Below are 14458 nucleotides of genomic sequence, written 5' to 3'. Positions count from 1 at the left end.
AAACACCAAAATCACAACTGACTGCTGAACAACCATTAACAAAAAAGACTCAAACCTACCAAAAAAGATATTCTTTCCAAAGACAAAGAAGAAGCCACAAGGAGACAGTAGGAGGGGTGCTTTTGCCATATAATCAAAGCCCATACCTGCTGGGTGGGTGACCCACAAACTGTTAAATAATTATATCACAGAGGTTCTCCCACAGGCATGAGAGTTCTGAGCCCCATGTCAGGCTCCCCAGCCTGGGGGTCTGGCATCAGGAGGAGGAACCCCCAGAGCATTTGGCTTTGAAGGCTGGCAGGGTTTGAGTGCAGGAGCTCCACAGGACAAGGGGAAACAGAGATTCCACTCTTGGAGAGCACACACAAGGTTTCATGTGCACTGGGACCCAAGGCAAAGCTGTGATACCATAGGAGCCTGGGGCAGACCTACCTGCAAGTCTTCGAGGGTCTCCTGGGGAGGCAGGGGTCAACTGTGGCTCACTGGGGGGCAAGGACACCAGTGGCAGACGCCCCAGGGAATACTCATCAGCGTGAGCTCTCCCAGAGGTTGCCATTTTGGCACTGAGACCTGGCCCCACCCAACAGCCTGCAGGCTCCAGTGCTGGGACACCTCAGGCCAAACAACCAGCAGGGTGGGAACACAGCCCCACCCATCAGCAGACAGGCTGCCTAAAGTCATCCTGAGTTAACAGCTGCCTGACACGGCTCTGCCCACCAGAGTGACAAGACCCACCTCCACCCACGAGTGGGCAGGCACCAGTCCCTCCCACCAGCAAGCCTGCACAAGCCCCTGGACCAACTTCACCCACCAGGGCACAGACACCAGAACCAAGAAGAATTACAATCCTGCAGCCTGAGGAAGAGAGACCACAAACACAGAAAGTTAGACAAAATGAGACAGCAGAGAAATATGTTCCAGATGAAGGAACAAGATAAAACCCCAGAAGAACAACTAAGTGAAGTGGAGATAAGCAATCTACCTGAAAAAGAATTCAGAGTAATGATAGTAGATATGATCCAAGGTCTCAGAAAAAGAATGGAGGCACCAACTGAGAGGATACAAGACATGTTTCATAAAGAGCTAGAAGCTTTAAAGAACGAGCAAACAGAGATGAGCAATACAGTAACTGAAATGAAAAACATACTAGAAGGAATCAAAGCAGAATAAATGAGGCAGAACAACAAATAAGTGAGTTGGAAGACAGATTGGTAGAAATCACTGCTGTGGAACAGAATAAAGAAAAAAAGAATGAAAAGAAGTGAGAACAGTCCAAGAGAACTCTGGGACAACATTAAATGTACCAACATTCACATTAGAGAGGTCCCAGAAGAAGACAGAGAGAGAGGGCCTGAGAAAATATTGAAGAGATAATAGCCAAAAACTTCACTAATATGGGAAAGGAAACACTCACGCAAATCCAGGAAGCACAGAGAGGCCCATAGAGGATAAACCCAAGGAGGAACACACTGAGACACATATTAATCAAATTGACAAAAATTAAAGACAGAGAAAATATTAAAAGCAACAAGGGGAAAGCAACAAATAACATACAAGGGAATCCCTGTAAGGTTATCAGCTGATTTTTCAGCAGAAACTCCACAGGCCAGAAGGGAGTGGAAAAATATATTTAAAGTGATGAAAGGGAAAAACCTTCAACCAAGAATACTCTACCCAGCGAGGCTCTCGTTCAGATTTTATGGAGAAAATCAGAAACTTTACAGACTAGCAAAAGCTAAGAGAATTCAGCACCACCAAACCAGCTTTACAAGAAATGCTAAAGAGGGACTTTCCTGGTGGCGCAGTGGTTAAGAATCTGCCTGCCAATTCAGGGGACACGGGTTCGAGCCCTGGTCCGGGAAGATCCCACATGCCACAGAGCAACTAAGCCTGTGCGCCACAACTGCTGAGCCTGTGCTCTAGAGCCCACGAGCCACAACTGCTGAGCCTGCGTGCCACAACTACTAGAGCCCATGCTCTGCAACAAGAGAAGCCACTTCAATGAGAAGCCCACGCACCACAACGAAGAGTAGCCCCTGCTCACCACAACTAGAGAAAGCCCATGTGCAGCAATGAAGACCTGACACAGCCAAAAATAAAAATAAATAAATAAATTTATAAAAAATAAAGAAATATTAAATAAACGTCTCTAAAAACCTTGCCGATAATCAAGTGTTCATAAAGACATGCAGCAAGAGGATGTCGCATATGCTGCAGCACAGTAGAAATCAGTGCATCACCTATTAAAGTTGACCCGTCAATTCCATTCCTACACACTTATAGACACTAGCAAAATTCTTGCACATGTACACCAGGAGACAAGTATACAATTATTTATAACAGCATTATTTGTAATAAATAAAAAGACTGAAAGCAACCTGAAATTTCCATCAACAGTGAAATGAATAAATAAATGTGATATAGTGATAGCATGGACTAACAAATACCTGTGGACAGCAGCATGAAGAAGTCTCAGTAATTTTTTTTTCTTTTTTTAATTTATTTTTGGCTGCGTTGGGTCTTTGCTGCTGCGTGTGGGCTTTCTCTAGTTGCGGCAAGCGGGGGCTACTCTTCGTTGTGGTGCGTGGGCCTCTCATTGCGGTGGCTTCTCTTGTTGCAGAGCACGGGCTCTAGACATGTGGGCTTCAGTAGCTGTGGGGCATGGGCTCAGTAATTGTGGCTCGTGGGCTCTAGAGCGCAGGCTCAGTAGTTGTGGCACACGGGCTTATTTGCTCCGTGGCATGTGGGATCTTTCCGGACCAGGGATTGAACCTGTGTCCCCTGCACTGGCAGGTGGATTCTTAACCACTGCGCCACCAGGGAAGTCCCTCAGTAATGTTGAGGGGGGTAAAGTAAGTCCCTGAAAAATATATTCAAGCAGTCAGCAAAAGATGAGATTTTGAAAACTGAGGAGTAAGTTAGACCAAGAGAAGAGAGGACATCGTAGTCATAGAGACAAGGAACAGCAGATGCATACCACCTCCCCCACTGCATGTGTCCCTAATGCGGAATTCTGGTATACCTGAATTCACTTCTGGATACCTTTTTTTGAACCCTGAGAAATTCTGTAAGTGAATTAATTGCTGTTGGGAATAATTGCAGGAGAAGACTGAGGTTGGAAAGCCAATAAAAGAGATAAAGCAGTTAGGAAAGGAATAGAGATGTTTACAATTAATTCCTGTCTAGGAAGCCAGGTGGGGGAAATTAAATCTTGTGCTTCTGCCTGCCCTCCAGTGGCGTCCCCAAGGAGGAAAGGGGCAAAGGTCAATGTCAGTTATGCTTCAGTGTCAAGATTACCAAGACTGAAGGAAGCTACACTAACCTGGAGATTGGAGAGGGATTTTAAAAGTCAAAGACAGCTAACTTAAGGTTTTCTCTGCGCTTTTTCCATCTCAAGCACTTAAGTAGGTTACAGTGTCTCTGAGATCACAATGGGAATGATCAATGGAGTTTTTAAAAGAGAATTTTTGTGTCCAGAAAGAAAGGTTATTGTAGTAGAGCTTAGTACTGAATTTATTGAAGCTATAAATTAAGAATCTGTTTTTACAAATGTTTAAGTTCAGTTTTCAAATCAGTTTTTTTTTTTTTTTTTTTAGAAATACAGTAATTGTCCAAAAAAAAACCCCCAAAACAGAAAAACTATCAGGCCTCCTAAATTCCCATTGGCCTTTCCTTATTTATCAGTGTCAGTGATAATCTTTGTAATTACATCTTCCATTGCTTCCACCATCCATCATTTACTTCAGAGTAGAAGAAGCATTTGCCTCAAGTACGCAGACTACAGGTTTTGACTAAAACGCAAGTTCTCAGGAAATCAAGGGGATTAGAAAGTGGATGCGCTGAATATTTACTTACTTTGTGGACCTTCTTCTTCTTCTTTTTTTTTTTTGAGTTTGTCTTTCTTTACCAGAGTATAAAGCAGAAAACAGACACTTGCTTTTTCATTTATTTATATTTGCATAGAGAGTACTTAAAATAAAACCCACCAGATGACAGTCTTATCATTCTGCATTTATTTATTGTCTGGCTAACTTACAAAGACACAGATGTCTAGGGTAGGTCCTACCCCACCATATAAACTACCCTGATGACATAGGTACCAAAACGTGCATGTTTACATAATGCAGTGGTATGAAAAACATTTTCTTTCTTTACAGTCCCTGACTATAAATAGGGAAAAATTAATTTCATGCCAGAAAATTTTGGGCACTTTAACAGTCATCACATTTCTGCTACTAAAATAACAAAATTGGTATTACAAGTTAAACTATAAAGGCCTAACAGTTCTTACAAATATGCAAATAATCTGCTACTTAGACATAAAAAGTCAATTTCTTGCAAATCACCAAGTAAGGCACCACTGAATTAAACATTTTTCTTGGTTTTTACTAAATAAAATGCATACTGAAATAAATACTGAACACGGAATTTTAATACTGTAATACATTTCAATATAAAATATGTGAATATTAAGATACTGCATTGCATCTTGAATACATTTATCTGGAAATTTTATGGGGAAAAAACATATGTAAGCTCTGGTTTCAGGGAAGTAACTATTAATTTTTGTGATCTGCCATAGTTGAAGATTTTAGCATAGAACTTATTCAAACTTTGGGATGTGATTAGGTTTCTAACTTTCAAAGAAACGGTGTACATGTATTAATGGAATATTCACTTAAAAAATACATTTTAAAACATCTCTATCCTGGATGAATAGCAACTTTGAGCTGTGACCCTGTTTCAAACTTAGGATGGTATCTGCAAAGTTGGGATATATAAGGAAATTGGCCATACTTACTACACCTTACAAAATTCAGACCCATTTTCTTTGGGTCAGACTTTTCTCTGCCATATTTGCTAGGAAGGCCCAACTCCATCTTTTCTGAAGTGGGTCATTAGGTTTTATCATAGGGATTTTTACCAACTATTGATATCTGATCAAAGAATTCAAAATAAAATGATGCTGCTATATTACCAAAATATTAGAAATTAAAAACTTTTTTTGAAAATACTTTGCCAAGCTTGTTACACCTTTATGTTTCTTGATTTTCTTTGGGAAAAGGCCCCCGACTGAACATGTGAAAGACAAATTAATGGTGGTGGGCGGGGAACCCAAATTCTCCAATGTACTTAATAAGCCCAGGACTTTGGCAAGGAAAGTTATAAAAATACAACAGATTCAAATGGGCAACTTCATAATTTATTAGACATCCCATTATTAGAACTCTAAGTTCTTTTGCTTTTATATAAATGAAACATTTATTCTATAAATAGGAATGCTTCTTTCAAATTTTTCTTTGGATTGATTTCTTGTTAGCATCTCCCAGTAATACATGAACAATTCACTGAAACCATAATACAAAGTTTAGGTAGATATACATATACATATATAGCCGTGAACTTTAAAAAAATAAGTAATGGTAAATTTTAAACATAATTAACCATATAAAACATCTAAATGGAAATCTTTTTTTCCAAGTGTATAGCTAGATTTAGAAGTCCCAGTAAAGTTTTGTAAACAAAACCATACAAAAAGGGCAAGGCTGGCTCATCCCTATGGTCCTCTGGGGGAGCTTTATTTGCATAGATCCAAGGCAAATGATTCTCCCAGAAAGATTCAAAACAAGTTCCCTCCAATTTCCTGCAGCAGTCTCTTTCTCTCAACCCCATAATCATCAGATTTAGATTTTTAGAGTTTTGTCCATCAACTCAAAACTGTCCCCTTCTTCCACATTTCTGATTTGCTACCTTTCCCTGACTTTCCCCACAACTATGGAGCCTATGAGCCTCCTGCCCTAAGGAGCAAGCTGGGCTGGAGAGGAATGAAGCCACTTCCGATGCATAAGGCAGGAGGCCAACCGACAGATGAGCTCAAGGCAGCTGCTTCTAAGCCCCAGAGCCCCAACTGGCTTTCAGTTTCTTTCCAATGGCTTTATTCCACATGACTGTAAACCCTATTATATCAATTTCTGACCTTGGTACTGTGAAGTAACATCTGTATACAGATTTCCAGGGAAGAGGGAAAATAAGGGAGCAAAATCTAAGGAAAGCTGTTTGCCAAACAAGGTGTTGGGTCCTAACTTTATTTTTAGTTACCTCTTGAATTGCTAAAGCTCATCTTGCCTTTTTTGTTTTTTAAACAAGAGGTTTTTGCACTAGCCTCTATCTTCTGGACCTGCGCTGTCCAACATGGTAGCCACCAACCATGTGTGGCTATTGAGCATTTGCAATGTGACAAGTCTGAATGGAGATGTGTTCTAAGTGTAAAATACATACCAGATTTTGAAGACTTAGTACCAAAAAAAGAATATAAAATATCTCATTAAAATTGTTATATTGATTGAAGGTTGAAATGATATTTTGGATGTCAGGGTTAAATAAAATATATTAAAATTAATTTCACCTATTTTTCTTTTTAATGTGGCTACTAGAAATTGTAAAATTGTATATGTGGCTCACATTATATTTCTATTGGACAGCTCTGTCCCAGACCGCCAAAGATTGGACAGCCTGTAACTGCAAACATTTCACATGAGCAACTTGCTTAGGTGGTCTGTGGTTCATGGAAACAGGAGGCCAAACATGCAAAAAAGGCAGGGAAGCAAAACAGCTCTCAGGGACCTTAATATTGTGATCTGTAGCAAAAAAGCAGTGAATGTTTGAATTTCATTGGTTGAAAGCTGGGACACAATTCATCGCTGCCTACTTGCCACGAAAGCCTATATTGATCCCCAAAGCAGCCAACAGGCTATAGCTGAAGCAAGCAATAGCTTTAAGAATATACACAATATAAAAAGCGAGGTGCATTTCTTTACTGCATACCCACCCTGCACACACGCATTCCCACATCACCTCCCTTCTTCCCTATTGCCATCATGAAGGGGACAAGGGAAGACAAGAGAAGGAGGGTGTGCGACTCGGACAGCAACAGCAGAAGGAGCTTTTGGGCTTGGGTGGAGAAGAGCAGGCAAAGATCACCTCGGGATAGGAGGAAGGGGTGGGGCACCCCTTTCTCTTCGGTTGGATCCACCTTGATGAAAAAATAGACAAAATATAAATTTTGGTTAGAAAGCTTATGTTCTCACTGTAAGACTTAAGAATGGTTGCAAAAGAACCCGCTACCCGCCCCCACCCCATGATCAAGGCTGTAAATAACTTGCACATGTGCATGAGAAACGAAGGGAAGAAGCAAGTAAGGATCTGAACAAATTTTACTAGAGAAGGATGACCTACCACTGGCTACCAAGTACTTATGCGAAGTTAAAGTTTTTAAAAAGTCACTTTTTTTCTCTTCACATAGTACGTGTGATTATACATTATATATAATACATATATATTATAGATTGAGAAAATATGGATGAGAAAAACAAAACAAAAATTCACCAACGCTTTTACCACCCAGAGATAACCAGTAACATTATGTGTATATTCTCCATATATAAACAGTTCCAAAAACAGGATCATATATAGTCCATTTGAACATTTTTCAAAGTCACTACTCTTTACGAATATAATTGTTAATGACACATTGCATTCTATTATATAAGTATACTAGAGTTTATTTATCTAATCATTCCCCTTTTGTTGGGCATTTAGGTATCTTCTAATTTCTAAACAATGCTTTTTTGATAGCAGCCATCCTAATAGGTGTAAAGTGGTAGTTTTATTTGTAGTTTTATTTGTGTTTTCCTAATGATTAGTGATGTTGAGCATCTTTTTATGTGCTTATTGGCAAGCTGTATATCTTATTTCAAGAAATATCTATGCAAGTATTCAACCCATTTTAAAAATTGGGTTGTTTTGTTGTTGAATTGTAGGAATTCTTTATGTATTCCAGATATTAATCTTTGATCAGATATATGATTTGCAAATACCTTATCCCATTTCATGGGGTTTCTCTTCACTCTATTGATAGTGTTCTTTTAAAAACTATGCATATTCATGGGCTGTCAGCATGCCATAACTAGGTTTAAAATCCATTCACAATTAAAAAATTCATTTGTCCCATGCACATTTTGTTTTGAGGATCTAACAGGTGTTAGGCATGAAGCCAGGTGCTCAGATGCTGTGAGTAGGTCTACCAGGGACTCGTGTCCATCGAGTAGGTCTGCTAAGGCCACGGTTCTGAGACTCAGGTGCACTGGCATTGATGGATTCCTCAGCAGGCCACCACTTCCCTGACAGCAACCAAAGTAGCCCACTGCGGGATTCCTGAGTTAGAACAAATCTCTGAGCGAGGGGAGGAGTTAGTTAGAGGAAAACAGTGGCAGTCCATTACCTTGCCTCTTCCTCTTTTTATCCCAACCAAGTCTTTTCTTGGGCAGGGACCTGAGGAAAGACTCATCTGGATGTAAATCGGCTATCTGTCATGGAGCCTTGACTGTCAGTTGACACACCGCAAATGTTGAGCAAAACAAGGGCTGGCCTTGTGCAAAGCTGCAATTAGGAGGCACTGTTCAGGGCTGTCTGGGTGCCCTACCAGGCAGTGGGCCTGGAGGCTGAGGCAGGTACAGGAGCAGGATAAAACAACTCCATAGTACTTTATTTGTGTTAGAGAGATGATCCGTTATCATTATAAAATATTAAACATGCCCAATGCTAGAAATATTTTTTTGAACCTACAGAAACATTTTTGGAGGGCTGTGGAAATTAATTTACCGATCTAAGAAATATTTTTAAATGCTGCTGTATTTCAAGCTCTGTGCCACTTTCGGAAGATGCGGTAGTGAGCAGGGCCTAGTTCCAATCCTCAAGCTGCGGACAGTCATAAAGACAGGAAGCTGGGGGGAAGGAATGTGTTCAGCTATTAAATTAAAAATCTAGAGGGGCTGGGGAGGATGGTTCTGTTATTGACGTAAATATACAAATAGCACAGAGTGGGGTGGGGAGAGAGAGAACTCAAGGATACTGTACCCACGTGAAGACTTTTTCACCAAAAATTTCAACCACCAACTCTTGTATGATAATTTTATTACAGTTATGCCTCTTTTATTAGGCATCATCTAGAATGCAGTATTCCACATAAATAAGTTTCTCTAGGAATTAAACTTGTCCTTTCAAGCAGCAATATTCTGTTCACTTCTGGCATTTTTTTCAGGGAAATTTTTCTAAAATATTTTCTAATTCTTTGAATTCTTCAACAGAAGCACAAAGCACAATTCGTCTGGTTCTTAATAACCCAACAGAAACATCTGCATTGTCCAGTGCTGTGATACCTAGCAGAGCTCTGTGTTCCTAGCTCCTCCTTTAACCCAAGACTGCCGCCTATCTGTTCTCCCCGAAGTCAGTGATTTTGCTTCTAACCAACCTTGACTTCAGCTGATATTAATCTGCTCTAAGGCTGGGAACCAACCAAGCAAAAATTAAGAACTGTGTGTTAAGAAAGAGTCAGTAGGCTCAGAGTACGTGAAGGAGCTCTGCTGGGCAGTGAGGACAAGGCTAGGGTCATGTGACAGTTCTTTGACATGCTCAAACACTTTTTCTCCACTCATTTCTGGCTTGGGAGTTCGGTTCTGAAGCTAAGGCTGTTACAAGATGGGGCCTCCTCAGTGATATATGTATATTTCATGCTAATTCTTCCTTAGTTCTATACATTTATTGTTGTGAAATGTTAGTTTTTCTATTTCCTCTTCTTGTTCACGTATTTCTTTTCAGTAGGGGAAAATTGATTCACTTCTTTATGGTAGCATTACATCTATAAGGAAAAAAACAATCTAAATGTCCAATAATGGTAAACTAAATTATTATATGCTGACTTGATGGAATTCTGTAGAATAAAAACCATGTGATAAAATAGGGAAGCGTTTACTCAGCAATGTTATATAAATCTCATCAGCAAAACCCATACTCTATAATTATTAAACTATATAAATTAATCAGAATTAGATGGATAAAAATTAGAAGAGAGCCTGGTAAAATGAAAATATCTGTTATGTTATGTGGAGAGATTATGGGTATACTTGAAATTTTCATGTAATGCTCTGTAAAGTTATGATTATATTTAAACAATCAAAGCAGTTACAGTGAGTTTTTGTTATAATTAGTGAGACATTCTGCCAGTCTCAAAACTAGTAGGAATAGAAGATGGCTCTAATTGTGCCATCTTAGGAAGATCAAAATGGGGAAAGATTGTCCAAACAAGCAAAATAATAAAATTTAACCTACTAGCAAACTAAAGGTATTTTGAGCTTGTAATGACACATTAAAATAATCATTTCTCATATGCATTCTAGATGTCTCCATTTTCCTCAATGAGTGTAGAAGGGGAGTTTACTAGAATTTATATGGTTCCAAATCCAGGAGCGATTTCTCTGAAATCACCCCACTCCAGGCAAGAGACCTGGATTTCCTATACAACCCTCAGTTGTGTATAACCCAGGCTACTCAAGTATGAAGGCATCCAATTGCCCTTGTAGAAATACTCACTCCGGCTTTCATTTCTTGCCAATTTACTGGGATAACTTTTGGTTGTTGGTACATATGGCTCTGGAGGTGGCAAATCAGAAATCGGATGGAAGAAGAATCTGCTTTCCCACTCATCTGAGGGAGAGAAACAAACAGTATCTTCAGTAACAGACAATCTGCTCTGAAGACTTATGTAATGAAAGGCACAGAATGAAATACAGAGAGAACGGCAGAGATCGCTTCTGGTTTTATGTCTAGAGGTTTAGAGAAAAGCCGGAAGTGTGCTACAAACGTCACTGATTAGCACAGCGATAAAATATACTGGTCTGCGTATCAAACCAAAGACAGATCCAAGTGACTTTAACTAGAGTGACGAGGACCCAGCCAGTCCCTCTCAGGAGCTGGGGACTAAGGTTCGGGATGCCTTTCTTAATTATTCCTTCACCAGTGGGAGGAATAACTCGGACCCTCTGATAACAATGGCAGAGATAAGCTGCTCAGTATCTGCAGGCCATTGGGCCTCTTACCCACCACGAATTGTTCAGAAAGGTAGGTATAATAAGGTTAGCTACAAAAATGGTTCTTTTCAGAATTCTGGAATCTCTGGAAAGTTCACCAAAATGAGACTCAAACAAGGAACAGAGAAAAATGATCTGCCTTTTTGGGGAGTGGAGGAAGGGGGATTACTATTTTTCATTTGAAATCATGGTGGGCCCTAGAGTGCTTAGATTAGTGCTGTGCAGTATGATAACAGTGAGGGTCACACAAACAGACACAAACACCCCTGCCATTCAACTGCTGCCCTACTATAGCTTGTACGTTTCCAAGGAGCCGGGATCACACCTCACCTTCACATGAAGAGTCCTGGAAGCCGTTTCTAATTGATGTCGATGGTGGAGGTGGGGGAGGCACCCCCGTGCCAGGCCTGTCGGGAGGAAGAGGAGGCCGGGGCCCACTTCTGGGACTATCTATTCCACTCCTGGACGGCAACTGAGGGGTGGCAGGCAGGGCCCGAGATGTGCTGCCATTTCTGTTCATTGGAGGAGGTGGTGGGAGAGGGCCTGGAGCAAAAGAAAAATGACATTTAGTGCTATACCTTACACCTTACATTACTATTATGATGGTCATCAACATGCAATTATTGAGTGCCTGCTGGATACATGCCCTTTTACTAGGGAATGTGGAGAAATGGTGGACACTTCCTAGGAGGTTTAGCCAAGAAATGAGTAGACACATATAAGCACAGAAATGCACAAATGTACACACATACATGGAACAAGTGCACACTGATAGCTAAATGGCTGTTTGGCTTTGAGTTAGTATTGAGATTGGAGGTGATGCAGTTGACAATAGGTAATCAATCATCTGTTTATATTGACAACTGTATACTTTAAAAAACATTTAAAATTCCTTTTAAATAGCTGTTGAACTAATTACTGTGACATGTTACTTATTAAGTAAATGCTGTTTTAAAAATAAGATAGTTATGAACTTATTTTAGGTCTCCAGAGGGACTAAGTTCTTTAAATGCATAGTATTATTGCTAATTATACAAGCACGTTTCTGTGATGCATATGATCTATTTCCAGGCAGAAGCGGGATCAGGAAACCAAACATCAGTCATCCCGAGAACAGTAAGAGTTCCTTCTTGGTTCTTCCTCTTTGGGGAGTCAGACTAACAGAGGGAGTGACAATCAGCTAATCAATGTGCATGGCTATAAATGCTGGTGCAGGATCCTGACCCTGTGCAGGCTGGTTATCCTGTGGAACTTGATTTCCTGTCTACGAAGGAACACCTTTCTCACTGCACTGTTGCCAGAAATACTTAGTCAAAAAGCAAATAAAAAGTATTATATAGTATTTGAAACCATGTTTTAAAAATGCAGTGGTGTGGTATAATCAGAAGATTTTAAGTTCTTAGTAAATAATTCAAAGTAAATTCTTCTTTTTGATAGTACAAAGAAACATATCTTGCTTTTCCCATCCTCCAAATGCAGAGGCTATTTGGGTCATGAGTAAATTTTTAAAAAGAAAAAAAGAACTTGAGCATTTCTCATGCAAATCAAAATGGCCTTAGTAATTATTCCTGACCTTCAGCGGTGTGTTCCACTAGCAACATGCTGACATCTTTATGTAAACACAACGTCTTATTGTGCTATAAATATAAATATGTCTTGTTAATTACAGATTCAGAATCCAACTAGAGGACCTTAAAGTGAATGACCCACCCATCAAAGATATTCCTGTCTGGAAGTCTTGGCTCAGATCTCTAACGGAGTGGGGAGGCATGCCCAGCCCTGGTTCGTCTCTCAAGGAGTCTTCAGTGCCTAATCTGGTAGGGTTTATTTATTGCCCCATCTGCTTCTCACTGCTGGAGTCCCAGTTAGTATGAGTAGATTTATTGGGGGGAGAAGTGGCTCACACGCTGTGGGCTTGATGGCAGTGGTAGTACCACCACATAACTGTCACTGAATGCAAACTAGACTTCCAATACTATGCGGCCTGGTACTATGTAACCTGATCAACTTGATCTCTCTTTTAAAGTAACAGTTCATGTTCCTTACTCTCCAACCTTCCAGCCCTCTGCTCCAAACCTAGGCAAGCATAACAGAAAACAGATTTCTATTTCCTGTTGGCAGTATAATAATGAAAATGATCATTTGTTGAATGCTACTACATGCAGGGAAATAAGATAACCACTATACACACTGGTCTCATTTAATTCTTACAACAGCCCCGAGGAGTGTCAGGACAGCAGGTGAGCCTCAGAGGTGTTGGAAGGTTAAAGAGCCCAAATCAGTACACTAATGAGTGGAAGAATAGGATTTGACTCCATTCTGTCAAATTCTAAAACACTCCCCTAACAATGAAGCCAAGCCACCTCTCAAAATATAGATGGCCCTTGATGACTTCTCATAGGTTCCTTGTGGAAATGTAAATTGGTGGGAATTTTCTAGAGGCCAATTTGGCAATACCTATGAAATCCATAGTTTACTATGCACATCCATTGTCCTAGAAATTCCATTCCTAGGAATTCATCCAAAAGAAATACACAGAGATGTGCACAAATATTTAGCTACAAGAATGTATCCCTGCATTATCTGCAACAGCAAAACTCTAGAGATGACCTGTATGACCACGTGACTAATAAATAAGCCAAGGTACTTTTGATTTAATATTATGCAGCCATTAGAAGTCAGGTTGTAAAAGAAGAGTTAGTCATATCAGAAAATGTTAATGAGCTATGTTAAATAAAAAGCAAATTAGCAAACAATATATGTAGTATGATACTAATTTTGCAAACATGTATATATATGCATTTTAAAAAGACTGAAAGGGTATATAAACAATGTTATATCTGGATGATGGTGGTGGCAGAATTATAGATGATTTTTATTTTCATTATACTTTTATGTATTTTGTATAATAAACAGGTATGACTTAATGTAATTGAAAGAAACAACAAATATATATCACTGCCTATCCTATTTGGGGGAATATTTAATCTGTTGATTAAATCATTTGGTAGAACCAAGCAAACAGCTCAACCATTTTTGGGGAAAATCCATACCTGTTGGATAAGAAGAAAATGATGCATTTCGTTCATCTGACTACTTGTTCTTATTTGTTCATTGAAGCATACTTAATGAGATGCCACAATGTCTAGATTGAATAGACTACCAACTTTTTATATTTGTAGCTGACTCTCCCTGGCAAAGTGGTTTGAAGGAGTGGTTCTCAAACTTTGCTACACATTACAGTCACCAGGGAGCTTCCACATATCCTGATGCCCAGTTTGTAACCCAGACCAATGAAACCAGAAGCCCTGGGGTAGGAACCCAGGCATCGTGGTTTTTACAGCTCCCAGGTGATTCCAGTATGTGGTCAAGTTTGAGGACTACTGTTTTAAAAAAGTGTTTATTAGGTTCCTGAGGTCAGGGGGTCAAAGGTCAGTTAGCTTCTCACAGAGCAAAAAATGCCCCATTTCCAGACATCCTGTAGGTATGGTAAGGTTAAATTCCAAAACTAGATAGTTCTTCTGAATCCATCA

General features: G+C 39.8%; 1 protein-coding gene across 3 annotated transcripts in view; it reads right to left on the bottom strand.

Moving 5' to 3' along the window:
- Positions 1–3990: 3990 nt before the first annotated feature.
- The window catches only part of WIPF1 (WAS/WASL interacting protein family member 1), a 120006-nt gene continuing 109538 nt past the window's right edge, over positions 3991–14458 (bottom strand). For all 3 annotated transcript variants that reach the window (XM_068544889.1, XM_068544890.1, XM_068544888.1), the window contains 3 exons: positions 11256–11468; positions 10429–10542; positions 3991–7033 (listed from right to left, as the gene is read on the bottom strand). In XM_068544889.1, the coding sequence (XP_068400990.1) occupies positions 6978–7033; positions 10429–10542; positions 11256–11468 (383 nt within the window). In that variant the 3' untranslated portion in view covers positions 3991–6977. The remainder of the gene's footprint in view (positions 7034–10428; positions 10543–11255; positions 11469–14458) is intronic.

The sequence above is a fragment of the Eschrichtius robustus genome, chromosome 5 (genome assembly GCF_028021215.1).
Source record: "Eschrichtius robustus isolate mEscRob2 chromosome 5, mEscRob2.pri, whole genome shotgun sequence".
Taxonomy (NCBI): Eukaryota; Metazoa; Chordata; class Mammalia; order Artiodactyla; family Eschrichtiidae; genus Eschrichtius; species Eschrichtius robustus.
The sequence above is the reverse complement of the archived record's forward strand: the minus strand, read 5'-3'. Positions and strand labels throughout refer to the sequence as shown.